This window comes from Coptis chinensis, chromosome 3 (assembly GCF_015680905.1).
Source record: "Coptis chinensis isolate HL-2020 chromosome 3, ASM1568090v1, whole genome shotgun sequence".
NCBI classification, from domain to species: domain Eukaryota; kingdom Viridiplantae; phylum Streptophyta; class Magnoliopsida; order Ranunculales; family Ranunculaceae; genus Coptis; species Coptis chinensis.
This window is the reverse complement of record NC_141458.1, coordinates 39,726,987-39,744,900: the sequence shown is the minus strand read 5'-3', so window position 1 is coordinate 39,744,900 and position 17,914 is coordinate 39,726,987. Positions and strand designations below refer to the sequence as shown.

The following is a 17,914-nucleotide window of genomic DNA, read 5'->3' as shown; positions in this document are numbered from 1 at the left end:
GCTTGACGACATATTTCAAATATAGTTGAAAGGGCATCCAATCAAATCTATTTTGGGTTTTTATATATTTTGGGTTACGAACAATTAAAATCGGCAAAAAAGTGCGTAGAATTCATTTTTTTATGAAAAATCTGATGTGTCAGTCTCAGAGAAAAAAAAGGGACTGACGTGGGTCACTGGGAGCATTTTTCACTACTCAGTACTAATGGTTTTTTATGTGAAAGCTCTTAATTACAAAATTTAAATTTTACCGTCAAAAGTGTGTCAAGTGATCCGGACCCACATTTGTCTCCCCCTAGACCCAATCCTGGTCGTACGGTAACCCACCTCTCTCCAAAAAAACCTTATTCCCTTTATTTATTAGTTAGATATCAAATATATCACTGATATAAAATATATATACCGAAAAATGTTATATATATTGACATAAAAAAACTACCATATTGGTGGAGATTTATTGAATATTCTCATGGTGGGTATCCAAAAAAACCTTATTCCCTTTATTTTTCATAAATATCAAAAATATTTTCGAAATGGTATAACCAAAAAATGTTATATATATTGACATAAAAAAACTACCATATTGGTGGAGATTTATTGAATATTCTCATGGTGGGTATCCAAAAAGATATATATTGGCGATATTTCATAAATATCAAAAATATTTTCGGCCATGGTAGCAACCAAAAAAGGGAGAACTTCTGTTGACCTGGTAGGAAACAACACTGTGTGTGTGTGTCCGAGATCTGAGGGTGTGTGTGACGCGTGTGTGTGTGGTAAATCAATCTCTGTAGGTTATAGAGGAACCGGACTCAAACTGGAGGATGACCGATGTGGTTGCAGCCTTCCTGCAGAGCCTGAGAAGTAGTAATGGTAGGTTTGTCGTTAGTTGGGTAGCAAACTGGAGGATGACCAAAGTAATGGTAGGTTTCTTGTTTGGTCAAACAGTTTCAAATTCAGACTTTACAATTAATTCATTTTTATAACATGAACCTAATGGTGTATCATAAAAACTGACCACATCCATTAACTTTTCCTAATGGTCTTTCTTTTTTTTTTGGTTCAACCCTGATGGTCTGCTTATAATGGAATGGCCTAACATAGCCAAGTATAATTTTTTATTGTCACCCAATTAAAATTGGAAACTCTGTACTTGTCAACCTTAATAGGAATTTCGAGCAAACACCAATCTAATTTAGAAGAGGACGATGTGCATAATTGGGGGTGGCAAGATCAGATTAGACAACATGTTGAGCACTCCTTCCACATCCGCTTCACCTAAAATATTGACCATTAAAATTATTTAAAGCCACCAACATGTCACCACCACCTGTAAAAACATACCCCGAACACATTCTGACAGTGCTACATGACAATATACACAAAAATGTGTCCATCAACTATCCACTACGCTTTTTTCTTACGAGTCTTTCTAGAGTCCAGTTTCGTTACACGCTAAAACTCTGCAACTACCCAATCACATCACGCCACGTACAAATTTTATGAGTTTACTACACCCTTTCATATTTCGTTGCCTTTGACTCGGTTGGTGTGATTTATCAATAAGTTAAAAATGGAGGCGGGGTCGGGTCCAGTCGGCTGTTAAAAAATAATAATGAGACCCACTCGATTGATTGCATTCATGGGACGAGGGAAAACAGGTGCCAAATAATTTTTTCAGCTTCTTCTTCCACTTCTTTCCAGTTTTCAACTTTTCACATCATGTCTCGTGACTTGTCCACCGTATTAATAGGAAAGAAAATGAGAGGTTACAATTCAATGAAACAAATAAACACAATAACAAAACAAGACAAAACAAAACAAAACTACATCCACCACCCTGGTACGTTCCTTAATTATCTTGTCTTGAGATTATTGTTGTTGTTATGATTATGTTTGTTAGCTTGAATGATCATATACTTATATATTAATGAAATGATCTCTATGGTAATTCATATTGACATATTAAGGTGGTGCAAAACGGGCTTGGCCACCTTATAGTTTGTCCATTCATTACTGCTTACCATACGTATGTGACGACTCTTTATGTTATATTTTACATATATTATGTGCAGTAGAGAGTAAAGAAGCATAAGCATTTGAATCAAGATGGAAAGAGTGGGACATGGAAATGATATTGAGAGTGAAGGAGGAGGGTATGTAATTGATGGGAAGATTTTGCAGAGGAATAGTTCTGAGGTATCAGAAAGGGAAGGGATGATTAGAGAGCCATTATTGAGAAATAGGATTAATACTACATCACAAATCGCGCTTATTGGTGCTAATGTTTCTCCCATCGAGAGCCTTGATTATGAGTAAGTATTTTTTTTGGCCCTTTCTTTATTTTTAGTACAATCTTTTACTCAAAACAAAATGGAGACAAACAATGTAAATGTAGTTAGGAAGGTTAATATTGCTTGCATCTTACTTTTTGGGTTGTTTAGTGGGGAGTCATACAAATGGCTATGTTATTAAAATAAAATCTTGATTAAGCTGAGGATACAGAAATTTGGTTTTCCAGAATTGTAGATGGCATAGTTCCATGTGCTTTTCTGTCTTCCATGGATTTGTCAAGGGGGAAAGAGGACATATAGTATGCAAAGCTTGAGAAATAATATATAGTAACATTTGAAGCAAATCTGATCTAGTGACCCTGCAACATTATGCATTTAGACCAAGGTATATGAATTATTCCCTTGCCCAGTATTTAGATCAATGCAGGGTAAGGAATTTTTTTTTTTTGTTGGTGGTTGTCAACAACTATTGCTATGAAGAGGAGATTGTCTTCAAGAATTTTCAGCATGGTTTCTCCTTATTGCCTCTTTCCTAGGATTTTAATGGCTTTATCACTGCTTTCTTATTGTTGGTCTTATTCTTTTGGGTATTGCTGTTTCTATGCTGTAAAAATACTATTTTATTATTAATTTCTGAGATATGCATTTTCTTTTCCCAGGATTATTGAAAATGACCTATTTAAGCAAGATTGGAGGTCGAGGAAGAAGACCCAGATATACCAATACATCGTTCTCAAGTGGGCACTTGCACTTCTTATTGGGTTATGTATAGGCCTTGTTGGATTCTTTCTTAACATTGCTGTTGAGAATATAGCTGGTTTCAAATTGCTTCTCACTAGCGACCTCATGCTTGAGCATAAGTAAGCTTAACTTTCACCACTTTAGAAGTTATGTTAGCTCGTTACGAGGCACGCCTTACTTCTTATTGGTTCTGCTGCTAATCTGTGCACCATTTTGATGCGAGTAGTGTGTTATATATCTTAGTAAATAGTGGTGCACTGTTGCTAAGTGCTGTACTTGAACAAACAAATAGTCTCCTCAGTACCTGCCAGATATGTCAAAAATTTGAACAATTATGTATAATTTCCTTTTATTTGGATACAGTCAGGATACTTCTTCAATACGGCCATATTACTTTTATTACTATGAGGTTTAATACAGAGAAGATATATTGTTGCAGCAAATCTATGCGTCCTATAAGCCTAAGTTTGTATTTTTTTAAAGAATAATAATTGCAACATATCTAGCATGGGTCAGATTCTTTTAGAAGAGTCCAAGTTCACACTGTATGTAGTCTCCTCTTTAATTACATGTCTTGGTTAGCAAGTATTTGGAATCTTTTTGAAACAGTTTTAGTATAAGATTCATTTGAAGTTCAGATTGGTGGTGACGTTTGGGTTTTAAACCTAAGACCCAATTTTGGATTCTATTATGTTTTGCGTGCTTGCACTATAATTAACCATCAATCTTTTGGATTTACCTTGAAGCAACTAGTTTTTGCCCAATCCAAGGATGAAGGGCTTGGTCGATCTCCCTGAAGATATGCAGTCCTCAACTGATGACAGAACCAGTGTTTCAGTCCAAAACCAACCTTTCGCTTCTCAATAATTTGGATCCGGAAACAATTCAAGAAGAGATTACTGGCATTGTAAACTTTGCAAATGTGCATGCTGAGCAAGGTGGTAATGGCTTCACTCCTCCACCAATGTTTCCCCTAGAAGTTATTGCCGACACTATTGCTGCCCCTTCATCAGCCTTACCTCTGTCAAAGGCATCACAACTATGCAGGCCTTGCTGGGGGAGGTAGAGGATGCATATGGAATTGCTAGAGAGTTGGGTTGTGAGGTGTAACAGTTTCCATCAACTCACTTGGGGCTTCCTTTGGGTGCCAAGAGTATGTCTAAGGCGATATGGCTGAAGGTTTTTGATAAAATCTGAAGTAGATTGTTGGGTAGAAAGTGAAATGTTTGTCTAAAGGGGAAAATCACTTTGCCCAAAACTACTCTCAATCAAATCCGGTGTTATTTTCAATCACTCTTTCCAATACCCAAACTGGAAATGGAAATGGTATTAAGATATTTATCTGGGGTGAGGAAAACTCATTGGGTTAGGTCAGATAGGCTTGCAAAGGATGAAGGTGGTCTGAAGTGCACCTACTGAGTGACCTTGAAAGAAGCTTTATTAGTGCAATGGTTACGGAGGTATGATGGGGAAGAGGTCAACTTTGGGGAAAGTTAATTGTTGGAAAGTATGGACAGGGTGGTGCAAACGGATAGGTTCGGATTCGGATATGCCTATATCCGAATCCAAATCCGAAAATTTATACCGATATCCGAATCCAAATCCAAATCCGACGGATATTAAAATTTTTATCCGAATCCGATTTCGGATATCCGATCCGAAAATTAATATTAATTAAAATTTTATTTGCTTTGAATAATTCATTTTACCACTATAAAAACTATTATAAATATATATATTTGTCATTTATTATTATTATGTTGTTAGTATAGTTTTATATTATTAGTTTATGATTTATATAATATTTTTTACAATAATAAATAAATAAATAAATTATATATAATAACTATTAATTTTTTAAATTGGTTCGGATATTTTCGGATGCGGATATGGCAGTATCCGAAACCAGTTCGGACATAAAAAATTATCCTAATCCGAATATGAATCCGATATCTGAAATTTTCGGATAATATCCGATTTTTCAAATACGAATTCGAATCGGATTCGAATATTTGGATATCAACTTGCATCCCTAGGTGAAAGTATGATGGGAAAGGGGTCAAGTTTTCCCATTTATTTATGGTATTATTTTATGGAGGGGGGTTGTTATTTGTGGGAGAAATACATTAAAGGCATTGTTCTCAGCTTCGTGATGGGAGTTTGGACTATGTCAACTATTGTGGCCATGTGTGACATAGCTTTCAATAATAAGGCTATAGTTAATAGTTTTGGATTATGTTGTAATTGGTGTTAATGGGTTGGTAGGAGAAGGCTTAATGATTGGGAAGTAAATATGTTTGCTGATCTTTTCGCCCTGAATATCAAAACAAAGAATTTTTTTGCGGAGGAGGGGAATGGATATGAAATAAGAGCAAAGAAATTCTGGTCGAATCTCTCTATGGCTTGTTAAAGGAACTTGAGAGATGCTACAAGATAATGAGATAATATCTAATTTTTGTGGAAGAAGGTATCAATCCGATATGTTTCTTTTAGTGTTGCATTCTTTTTGTGGATGGCTTCACTTAGATGGATTCAGACCGTAGATTATCTCATTACGAAAGGATTGTTTGGATAATAATTGTTTGGGGCTAGATGTGGCCATGTGGGTGATATTATTAATTTCTGCCTGCTGACTAGGAGAATTAGAATATTTCCTTCTCTTCTTCTAACAAGCCTTTGGCTCTTTAGGAAAACATAACGGAGGGCGTTGGCGGAGAAATCATAAAACATCCACTTTCGGGTAAAATGGATAGCAGATCAACTTTCAAAGGCCAATCGTGCGAGTGCTATGGAAGGTGTGGAATCAGATGCATTTTTGGAAGAAATGAGTAAGAAAGTGTATGTTATGTGGTTAAAAATTAATAAAGACCTTGTCTGCGGTGTTGCGGCTCTTAGGGATATGAGACTTCACGATTTTATATGTATTTGGGATGTTTTAGTTGTCTAATTATCATCTTCTACTGCTTGTATGGGTTAGGTTACTAGATCTATCCTTTAGCTCCTTTCTAAGGTGAATCTATCCAGGCCTGCGATGAGTTTTTTACCTTTTGTTATTATATAAATACTTTTTAGCAGTTATAAACATAAAATAAATAAGTTGCCATTTTTCTATTAGGAAGAGTTGATGGAATAGTCTAGGTATGTCATATCCCTTGGTTGGCAATGAACTGTAGTCTGTTTATTGAGTTTCTTCAATTGGAGTAACGGTTTTAGTATGAGATTCATTTGGCATGCAGATTGATTGCATGTTTTCAGTTGAAACAACTTTAATTTTGAATGCTCAAAGTAAAGGTGGATAGCGGAGCATCTTGCTAGAACAATTGCATGGGTCTTTTGGAATGAGCCAACTGGAGGATATTTGAGCATAAGACAAAGGTCAATCATAAGACTTTTTGGAAATTCAGGAAACCATACTTAATTAGTGTAGGGGAGTGACTGATTTGAAGGAGTTGCAGTCCCAAGATTTTGTGCGTCATTGGGACACCATTGGTTTTTGTTGCAAATCCTTACTTTTCACTGTAACTTTCATTGTAATTAGGGCATGTATGATCTCGTAGCTTAGCATGTGTGCGGGCGCGTGTGTTTTTCCTGGTACTGGCAAATGACATATGGGTGGGGGAGACCTCAATTCAAGAACAATTTGGTGGAATTTACGTGCTTGTTCCTAACAAAAGAGCACTCATTTTGGACTACAATTGGAATGCGCATCTTAGGAGGGGATCAATGATTGGGAGATTAGAAGATACGAGGACCTCTTATATGCATTATATCAAGTGGGTATTAACTTTGGCGAGATGGATATGGGATGATAAAGATGCTTTAAGGTGAAATTATTTTATCAAGTCTTGGCTAAGGAGTACACTTCGAGGGTATTACAGGATAATGGTAGGATCACTGACTTTTCTTATTAGCAAATTTGGAAAAACGCTATTCCATTTTGCTAATTATTTTGGTTGGGGGAGGGGGGTCTATTTGGGTAGGATCCAAACTGTTGACAATTTGAATAAGAGAGGCTTGAACTTTGATAATACAAATGCCTTGGTATGGACACTATGGAAGGAAAGAAACTTGAGGGTTTTCGAACACAAGGAAAAAGAGAGGGGCATAAGCTGGTAAAGGAAGCCTAAGATTGTCTTTTCGATTGGGCATGTGCTAGTCCATTGTTTAGGGGTGTAAACTTTGGGTAAAAGTGATTGTAGTAATCCTAGTTTTAACTTATGTGCAATTGGGATGAGCTTGTCAGATGAATGATTTTAACTTGGGGCCTTGGGGAACTTGAGTTTCGTTGTGTATTTTCTTGCTACTTACCCTTACCGGTTGTAATCTAGTAACCTTTATTCTATTATAAATATATAGGGAATTTTTCGATAAAAAAAAATGTTTATATTGGCATGGGGAAGAACTTTTGGTTGATTTTGTGTTTCTAAAGTGTATCGAACATCTCAATTACTAAAGCTTGTTTTCTATTGCCACAAGTAACTCTGATGTGATTATGGTTCCAGTGCAGGTACAATCAGGCTTTTGTAGCATATGTAGGTTGCAATTTGCTTCTAGCTGTTGCTGCTGCTTGTCTTTGTGCTTATGTTGCCCCAGCTGCAGCAGGATCTGGTATACCCGAGGTGAAAGCTTATCTTAATGGTGTGGATGCTAATGCTATATTGGCTCCGAGCACTCTCTTTGTAAAGGTGTGTTTGTGGCTTCAATATGTAGTTTTTCCAAATTACTTGCCTTAAATTTTAAGAATTGTATTCACTATGTAACTGTTAATCCGTCGAGTATGGAAAAGTTATATGAATTTTGGTTTTCCACATCATTATTCTGATGAGAAAACTTAATGGAATGACAACGATTGACCAAATTGCAAACACAACCAAAATTCACTGTCTTTTTGACGAAGAAATGTTCATGGCCTAAATAAATAGCAAATCTGCACACCGTACATGCTATGTCTTCTCAGTTTTTCCTAACGTATTCAATTGATCCTGGGAGTGGAGCAAGTTGTTCTTTAGATTCTGAATGTCCATGAGTTTCAAGTTTCCTAGTTAAGTCGCTGTTTTGTAGTTAATTATAAAGCTTCAAATCTTGCAGATTTTTGGCTCCATTTTTGGAGTTGCTGGCGGGTTTGTTGTGGGAAAGGAGGGGCCTATGGTACATACAGGAGCTTGTATAGCCAATTTACTTGGTCAGGGTGGATCACGCAAGTACCATTTGACATGGAAATGGCTCAGATACTTTAAAAATGACCGTGATCGGCGGGACTTGATCACTTGTGGTGCAGCCGCTGGTGTAGCAGCTGCTTTCCGTGCTCCAGTTGGTGGGGTTCTCTTTGCACTTGAAGAAGTAGCATCATGGTATCTCTCTCTCTCTCTTTCCACGTACACAAACACACGCTCTTGCATAAACAGATAAGGACGTTAAATTTTCAGCTGGCTGATGTGATGTGTATAACATAACTGAAGGGGAAGTTTGAAAATTCTGTGAATCTACATTTGGTGGAAATTGTAGAAAACTTGACAGTTATACATATACACACGCGTTCGTGCACGCATGTGCACACACACTAGTGGAAACGCAGAGTGTTTCTTAAGTTGGACTTGTTTTATAAGTTGCCCCTTTCTTTTTTACTTAAATAAAGTTGGAACTCTATATGAAAAAAAAGATGATATAAATTTAGAGAACGGAAGAAACCTCAATCGTGGTGATTGGACAAAAGATAAACAAAAGGTTTATCAGTAATTTGAGAGGGTAAAGTTTGTTCAAATATTTGATTTTGAATATATTTTTACTCGAACTGTCATTTCTGTTTCTGTTTCGGTTTCAATTCTTATATTAGTAGTTCCCAAAAATCATAGACCTATAACCCATTATTTTTATTCTGGTTCCAATTATGATCTTGTCAAAATCTCAAATGGGCACTCCTGGTCATTACAAGGATTCCACCATACATTCTGCTATAGTCCAGTTATAACAGTCTGTAGAGCGCTTCAGTCTTGCGTGTTGCATGTGTTCTTTAGGGTGAATTTTTCCTAACTGATTCGGTTGATTTTTGAAACGGTCTAAGTTTATACTAAAGAAGTTTACATAATTATATATGAAATTATTTTAAGGTAAGTACATCACATTAAAAATTTGCAATTGGTGAAAATCTCGGAACAAATCTTTCTAATAATATTAATCTGTGTTGTTCTAAAATACACCTGATGATAAAATCATCTGATCTTGATCTAAATAATGAGAGTCCTTGTTTGCCTTTCTTCGATCGTCAGGTGGCGAAGTGCTCTACTATGGAGAACATTTTTCACAACAGCTGTTGTCGCTGTGGTATTGCGAGGTTTGATAGAATATTGTAGGAGTGGGAAGTGTGGATTGTTTGGACAAGGAGGGCTTATTATGTTTGACGTAAGTTCAGCCATGACCACTTATAGCACTCCAGATCTACTAGCAGTTTTAGTCCTTGGAATCATTGGGGGTGTTTTCGGAAGTCTCTACAACTATCTCGTGGACAAGGTTCTTCGCACTTATAGCATAATAAATGAGTAAGTCCTCCCTTATACATATTCATAAAAGTATTTCGGTGATGGTGGTGGTCATTTGTGTTGATATTGATAATTAAGTTCTAGTAGGTCAAGTATACAAATATGATAGCACGAGTGCAAATAAACTGCATAATCAGAGACTTGTAACATGCTTTCTTAATATACTTTTGCCAGCCTGCTGGCTACTATTCTGAGTGATTCTGCAACAGAAGCACACCTTGGATTAGCAAATTGAAATATCATAACATGAGAAATCAGCAGTTTATGTTGGAAACCCTCTGAGAGCATTGTCTTCTAACTTAATCACCACGATTTGTTGTTAATGGTGCTTCTAAGCTTAATGATGTTTAAAAACTGCAGGAAAGGGGCGGCATTTAAAGTTCTCCTTGTTATTATCATCTCCCTTCTGACTTCATGTTGCTCTTACGGTCTCCCATGGTTAGGCAAGTGCACCCCCTGCCCAGCAAATTTGAAAGAGCCATGCCCCACCATAGGTCGGTCTGGGAATTTCAAGAACTTCCAATGCCAGCCAGGACACTACAATGACCTGGCTTCCCTCTTTCTCAACACTAATGATGATGCAATCCGCAACCTCTTCAGCTCTGGCACAGAGGATGAGTTCTACATATCCACCTTATTAATATTTTTCGCTGCTATTTATTGCCTTGGCATTATTACTTACGGCATTGCCATCCCTTCTGGGCTCTTCATCCCAGTGATTCTGGCTGGAGCGTCCTATGGGCGATTTGTTGGGACCATCCTTGGGCCAATTACTGACCTTGACGTAGGTCTTTTTGCACTTCTTGGAGCAGCCTCCTTCCTTGGTGGCACCATGAGAATGACTGTCTCTATGTGTGTCATTCTACTTGAGCTCACCAATGATCTCTTAATGCTTCCCCTGGTGATGCTGGTTCTTCTTGTTTCAAAAACTGTAGCAGACAGCTTCAATAAAGGTGTATATGATCAAATAGTGAAGATGAAGGGATTGCCTTACATGGAGGCCCATGCAGAGCCTTATATGCGAAACTTGGTTGCAAGGGATGTTGTGTCAGGTCCATTGGTCAGTTTTTCTGGTGTTGAGAAGGTGGCGAACATATTACATGCTTTGAAGATGACAAGACATAATGGTTTCCCAGTAGTCGATGAACCACCTTTCTCAGTTGCACCCGAATTGTTTGGGGTTGTCCTGAGATCACATTTACTTGTGTTGCTCAAGGGGAAGAGATTCTCAAAGGAGAAAGTAGTAATTGGGGAAGCGATCCTGCAGACGTTTGGCGCATTTGATTTTGCCAAGCCAGGATCAGGCAAAGGGTTGAAGTTGGACGATGTAGAAATTGAGGAAGAAGAGATGGAAATGTATGTGGACCTCCATCCCTTCACTAATGCATCACCGTACACTGTTGTGGAGACAATGTCACTGGCAAAAGCTGCTGTGCTCTTCCGGGAGCTTGGACTAAGGCACTTGTGTGTGATACCAAAGACTCCAGGGGTATGCTCTCTCTCTCTCAACTGACAGTTTTTAAATGTGTCAGCTGTTATATTTAAACCTCACCAGTCCCGTGTACTGTTTCCCATTTCAACAATGTGTTTAATGGTTTTTTTGCCCAACAATTCGTGGAGGATTTGAAGTATACCACTGAATGTTCTGAAGTATTTGAATGGACACCAGTGTTTTGATGATTGGGAAAGCTAACTTTTTCTCCATTTTTGCAGAGGCTACCTGTTGTTGGTATTCTGACACGGCATGACTTCATGCCTGAGCACATAACGGCACTCTACCCTCATTTCAGTCACCACAAGTAGAACAATAACAGCAAAACTTCCTGTAGATCTTACAACACCAATGTCCTGTGTGCAATAACAATTGTCTAATCTTAGTGGGACAACAGTGATACGCGCATCTCAATGGGTTTTTTCATACCTTCTCTGGGAACTAACGGGGAATCTGTGTTAAACGAATATGGCTGCCTTGAGCATATATATATTTGTAATAACCGTAGTAGTCAATATATGTATACAAATATCCACTGGAGTGATGGTTTTGTTTATTGCATAACATATCACAATCTTATGTTGTATGTTGTTCTTGCTAATGATGTTGTGTTTTGAAAGCTCTAATCCTCAATTTTTTTGTAACATGTAGGCATTCGATATGTACTACTTATTATGTTCATTATTTGGTGAAAATACCATACAGCGTTAAGTTTCACCGTTTAAAAGAAACCATAAAGATCTAATCAAATTCTATTTTTTCTGGGATGCTCATGAAGAATAACAAGTTTATTAGAAGATAAATGATTCTTCTATTGACTATTTTGTCAGTCCATCCACCAAATTCCAAGTCTAAAAATAAACTACAGTTAATATGGAATTTGTTATGGGGAAATATCGTCAACCCGATATTCTAGCCAATATATCGTAATTAAATTTGAAATATCACATAAATGTTGATATCTCGCACTTGAGTTCATATGTTGTAGGATGAAAGCGGGAAAAGGAGGAGGAAGAAGAGAAGGGACACGTGGCAGAAAATGATTGGGCAAGAGACTACAGCTGAAACACTATATAAAGACTAGATGGAAGAAGATAAAATCAATTGGATTCATTATCAAAAAACTGTAAACCCAGAGCAAAATAGAGAGAGAACAAGACGATCAGCAAGTAGAGTGATGGAAGAAGTAGAGGAGATACATGAAGAAGATGTGTCTTTGAAAGCTTTGTTGAGAAGGTTGGAGGATTTGGAAAAACAAAATAAAATTTTAATGACTGAAAGTAAAGCTGTGAGAGAAGAGAATGAGAAGCATGCAGAAGACGCAATATATGAGAAAGATGGAGAGGCGTCGAGTTCAGGCACTCCAGTGATGAGGAAGAGTCATGTTGAGAAAATGAGGAAAAGCCACCATGAAGAGGTGCAATCGGTAGCGAAACCAACGCCAAAGACAGTACAAGAGAAAGAGGTAAAAGCACCAATCACAAAGGAGATGATGCAGAGGCAATTTGGGGACCAGTTGCTGGAAAAGGTATCAGCCTCGATACGTAAGTTAGCAGATGATGTGAGTTGAAACCCATTGAAAAAGGATATAGAGAGGGTGCCATTACCTCCAAAGTTCAAGAATCTAAAGTTCAATCAGTACGACGGGACTACTGATCCCATGGACCATCGTTTTAGCTATCGACACCAGTTCTCGATATATCAAGGTACCGAGTATTGGGATTATGTACTATGTCGATCGTTTTCTTCGAGCCTTAAAGGCAAAGAACTGAAATGGTTCTGTACAATTCTTGAGGGAACCATTTCGTGTTTTCGTGAAATTGAAGAAAGATTCCTCACCAACTACGGTCACCAGAGGGTGAAGCCAAAACAGGTGTCAGTCTTATTTCAGTTGAAACAAGGAAAGAAGGAATCATTGAAGGATTTCTTGGCCAGGTTCAAGGCCGAAACTCAATCAGTGGAAAGGCTAGACGAGTCTGAGATAACATCAGTCATGGCTTTCCAAACAGGTGTGATACCTGGATCTTTTATGCATAAATACCTTTTGAGGAAGGAAGTTAAAAATTTGCAAGAATTGTATGATAAGGCTGACAGAGATATCAGAGTAGAAGAGGGGTTGAAAGCAGCCACTGTGCAAGCAGTATTGCAAGTCTCCGACATAAGGAAGAGAGATAAAGATAGTGGTGATCAACATGAGAATCGAGACTCCTCGAGGTCAGATAAGGAAAGACCTCAGGAGCATTATACAAACCGAGATAATCAGCCACAACAAAGAAGGAAATATGAGAGAACATTGAAAGAAGAGTTAGAGCCCAGTAACTTCATCGCCATCAATATTACAGCAGAAGATATACTAAGGAGGATAGCGAAAGAAGATTTCGTGACCTGACCAAAATACACTCTCAGGGAGGTGAAGGGCAGGCCTTACTGTCAATGCCACAAGATTGAAAACCATGAGACTAATAGGTGCTTACAGCTATTGAAGGAGATTGATAGGCTGATGAAGGATGGGAAATTGCGAGAATTCAGGGCTGACGTCAGACCTGCAAAAACGGCAACCATCCACGAGAAGCCACTTGGAGTTATAAATATGATATACAAGTGGGAGATTCCATAGAAAAAAAATCCTTCGTGATAAAATAAGAAAGATTTCAACAGTAAAAGAGGTGCTCTAGGTCAATGTCGAGCTTGTTCCAGTAAGTCAAAGTCTGGTATTGGCTAGCATCCCAGGAGCAATTATGTTCATGCCAGATGACCTGTCCAAGGTGATGTTACCACATGATAATGCATTATTAATCACTTTGTGTGTTTATGGATATGATGTGCAAAAGATACTTGTGGATTGTGGTAGTTCTATCAATATTTTATTTTGGAAAGCATTCATAGGCATGGGTCTTGATGAGACTCATCTAAAGCCACCACAATTCAGTTTGTTCGATTTTAATGGAAGCTCTACCAAGCCAGTGGGGAAAATAAAATTGCTAGTTCGAGCAGGACCCTAGACAGTAATAACAAAGTTTGTGGTCATAAAGCATCACTTTGACCACAATGCAATACTGGGCAGAAAGTGGATACACGATATGCGTGCTGTTCCAAGTACATTTTATCAGGTACTCAGATTTCCCACAGTGTATGGCTTGCATGAAATTAGGGGGGATCAGTCGAGTCAGAAAAGTGTAATTTCGTCACGGTGAAGGCAATGATGAAAGGAAAAAGCCAAGACACTGGGGGCGACTTGGAAAGCTCTAAATAGCAGTTATAACAAGCTTTACCTGTTGACACCGATATGCATATACATGAGTAGGTAAAGTTCACACAAGAGCTAAAACAAATTGAAGAAATCCCTTGGGAAAGAAAAACAATAGAGGCGGTGGAGAAAATTGATATTGGTACAGGAGAAAGTGAATGTCATACGTTAATTGGTACATAAATGCAGGCTATAATAAGAAATGAGTTGATGGTCTTTTTAAAAGAGAATCAAGATGTTTTTGCTTGGTCAATGTCGGATCTAACCGATATCAATCTAGCTATTTGTTCACACAAGCTTAATATGGAAGAAAATGCAAGTTCAGTATATCAAAAGCATCGAAAGGTTAGACCGATGTATGAGGAAGCGGTGCAAGTCGAGATACAGAAGATGTTAAATAATGGCATAATCAGAGAAGTGACAAACATAGTAGTGGTGCCCAAGAAAGATGGTAGAGTCCGAATTTGTGTCAATTTTATCGATGTAAATAAGAAGTGTCCTAAAGATCATTATCCGATTCCAAGGATAGATGAGTTAGTTGATCGAACAGCTGGTTTCAAATTAATCAGTTTTTGCGATGGGTATTCAGGATATTTTCAGATTCTAATGGCTATTATAAACCAATTAAAATCGGCATTCGTCGTTAATGGAGGTATATACTATTTCATCAGAATGCCATTTGGATTGAAAAATGCTAGAGCCACTTATCAAAGGTTAGTGGAAAAGATGTTTAAGAAGCTCATCAAGCAAATTGTCGAGGTCTATATCGACGATATGGTCATAAAGTCTATGAAAGATGAAGATCATGTGAAGGACCTTGACACTGTATTCCAAATATTTCGAGAGTTTAATATGAAGCTTAACCCAGACAAATGTACTTTCTGGGTCAGCTCTGGCAAATTTTTGGGATATATTATTACAAAGCAAGGCATCGATGCAAATCCTGATCAGATATGAGCGCTTTAGCAAATGCCATCACCAACGACTAGAAAGCAGATACAAAGACTGACTGGAAGAATTGCTGCGCTCAACAGATTCATCTCCAGAACTTCAGATAGATGTAAGCCACTTTTTAAGTTGCTTAAAAAGAATATAAAATTTTGTTGGAATGAAGAATGTGAAGAAACATTTTCTGAATTAAAGAAATATCTACAAGAAATGCCGACGCTTACTAAGCCAGATGAGGGAGAAAGTTTGCTTCTCTATTTGGCTGTATCAGAATTTGCTATAAGTTTAGTGTTGGTAAAAGTTGAAAATGGTGTTGAAAGACCCGTGTATTTTCAAAGTAAAACAATGCTCGAGGCAGAAACATGGTATTCGACACTGGAGAAATACGCTTTGGCACTTTTATTCTCATCTCAGAGGCTGAAGCCATATTTCCAATCACACTTTGTGATTGTGATGATGAATCTCCCATTAAAGTAGACTCTGGCAAAAACTGCCAAATCCGGAAGAATGTCGAAATGGTTAGTACTAATAAACGAATTTGATGTCGAATACCGAAACCGAGTATCAGAGAAAAGTCAGGTACTGGCTGATTTCTTGGCTGATTTTCCATGTGAGGATGCTAGTTGGGGCATAGAAGAGGAGTTCTCAACGCTGCAAGAGCCTAAGGATATTATCGATTCAAATGATCCATGGGCTGGAACAAATGGTTGGAAGTTATTTGTAGATGGATCATCTAGGAGTAAGGGATGTGGTATCAGGGTTGTATTGGTTACACCCGAAAATCAAAGGCTCGAAACAGTAGTAACGTTAGGCTTCCATGCAACAAACAACGAGGATGAGTAAGAAGCTTTAATCGTCGGACTGGAGATGGCCAAATCGCTAAAGGTGAAAGAATTATCAATTTTCAGTGACTCGATGCTTGTGGTCAGTCAGATTAATGGAGGATATTCGGCAAGATGTGATAACATGGTAGATTACTTGAGTTTTATAAAAACTAAGTTGAAGGACTTCAGAAAAATAAGGCTTCAACACCTTAATAGAAATAAAAACAAGAATTTAGACGCCCTAGCTTATGTGGTAGCGATGCTAGAAAATGCCGAGGATCGCATTTTGTACATCGGTGTCCAGGAAAGGGCAAGCATCAATGTTGACAAACCAGAGGTTATGGAAATCGATACACTGGGGGCGTCATGGATGGAAGCATATCTATCATACTTATCTGAGGGAAAAGTGCCTGAAGACAAAAATGAGGCTAGAAGAATCAAATATGGAGCACAAAGATATGTATTGAATGATAATGAGCTATATCGAAAGAATTCTGGTGGTCCACACCTCAAATGCATATCACCTGAAGAGGCACATTTAATCATTACAGAATTACACGAAAGAGAGTGTGGGAACCATTCAGCTGGAAGATCATTGGCGAATAAAATCATGAGGCAAAGATATTTTTGGCCTCAAATGCGAAAGGATTCTCTTCGTTATGCTAAAAAAATGTATGCAATGCCAAATACATGGAAAGTCTATACACGTTCCAGCTGAAAAGTTGTACTGTGTATCGAACCCATGGCCTTTTGCACTATAGGGAATGGACATTGTCGGACCTCTAGCACCTAGAAGAGGGAAAAGGCGATTCATGCTTGCGGTCACAGACTATTTCACCAAATGGGTAGAGGCCATAGCCTTACAGCACATAAAGGAGCAAGATGTGATAAATTTTCTTTTTGAAAGAGTAATATGTCGATATGGGTTGCCATATGCCATTATATCGGATAATGGGCCACAATTTGAGGGAGGAAATGTACAAGCTTTCTTGGTATCATACAAGGTGAATCATTTCACGTCTGCGCCGTATTATGCTCAGGGTAATGGGCAAGCAGAAGTAACAAATAAAATTGTAGGGGAAATTCCAAGAATTCCCTGATCTTCCTCTGTGCCTTGTGATATGGAATCCTTTGTTGAATAGAGAAGGGATGAGATGATGGTGAGTTTAGGGTTGAACCGTCTGACGGCTGCCTACATATCTCCTTTGTTCTATTGGAGAATCAAACCCTATTTTGCGTAGTTCCTAAGAGCGAATCCCTCTGGTTTATATAGGAAGGGCTACGAGAGTCCTAGGGTTAGGGCTGTCTTCACCGCTTGTGAGTTTCCTTCCATCTTTGGACTCTGCCTTCCTATTAGGATTCCTCTTCTTATGGAAGTCTGAATCTAGACCATAACTTATGAGAGGTAGGTTTCCTTGTTGATCATAATGTCCTATCGTGTATGGGAAGATTATATCTAAAAGGTAACTCCTAAGATATGTTATCATGATTCCTTCTTTATCATCAAAGATTGCCATCTTCAGTTTCCTTATGTTCAGGAACTGTCTATATCAGTTCCTAACGACTGGGGTAACTGTTATGCTTGAAGGCGGTCAGTCATGTGCTTGACACATGTCCACTAAATACTTGTGCTGAGCATGAGATCACTTATCCATAGAACTGATCCGATGGTCCTTTTCTCATTCTAGACATATATAGTCTTAGGTTATTTCCCATACACGTGTCATCTATTCAGTGACGGGAAATCCCCCTATAGATGCCCCTGCTCGTGCCAGCTAGCACGGGGGCGCTTGAAGCAACGCTGCTTTTGGTGCGAGAATCCTTTTCCAAAA

At 38.1% G+C, this 17,914-nt stretch overlaps 1 protein-coding gene across 2 annotated transcripts; it reads left to right on the top strand.

Annotated features, from left to right (window-relative positions):
* Positions 1-1,539: 1,539 nt before the first annotated feature.
* On the top strand, positions 1,540-11,689 carry CLC-C (chloride channel C). 2 transcript variants are annotated; one of them, XM_086601874.1, is made up of 8 exons: positions 1,540-1,843; positions 2,076-2,315; positions 2,954-3,154; positions 7,543-7,720; positions 8,124-8,386; positions 9,302-9,571; positions 9,932-11,060; positions 11,285-11,689. In XM_086601874.1, the coding sequence occupies exons 2-8, from the start codon at positions 2,110-2,112 to the stop codon at positions 11,372-11,374; spliced, it is 2,337 nt and encodes a 778-aa protein (XP_086458000.1). In that variant the 5' UTR covers positions 1,540-1,843; positions 2,076-2,109; the 3' UTR covers positions 11,375-11,689. The 2 variants fall into 2 exon arrangements, with proteins under 2 accessions (XP_086458000.1, XP_086458002.1); XM_086601876.1 differs by having other exon boundaries at positions 1,643-1,843; positions 2,079-2,315.
* The last annotated feature ends 6,225 nt before the right edge of the window (positions 11,690-17,914 follow it).

What these genes read in the sequence shown, in the direction of transcription:
- CLC-C (XM_086601874.1), top strand. Translation starts at nt 2,110, where the DNA reads ATGGAAAGAGTGGGACATGGAAATGATATTGAGAGTGAAGGAGGAGGG. An exon ending in ACTTATAGCATAATAAATGA is followed by an intron (nt 9,572 to 9,931) that starts GTAAGTCCTCCC and finishes TAAAAACTGCAG; the next exon opens with GAAAGGGGCGGCATTTAAAG. An exon ending in TGATACCAAAGACTCCAGGG is followed by an intron (nt 11,061 to 11,284) that starts GTATGCTCTCTC and finishes CCATTTTTGCAG; the next exon opens with AGGCTACCTGTTGTTGGTAT.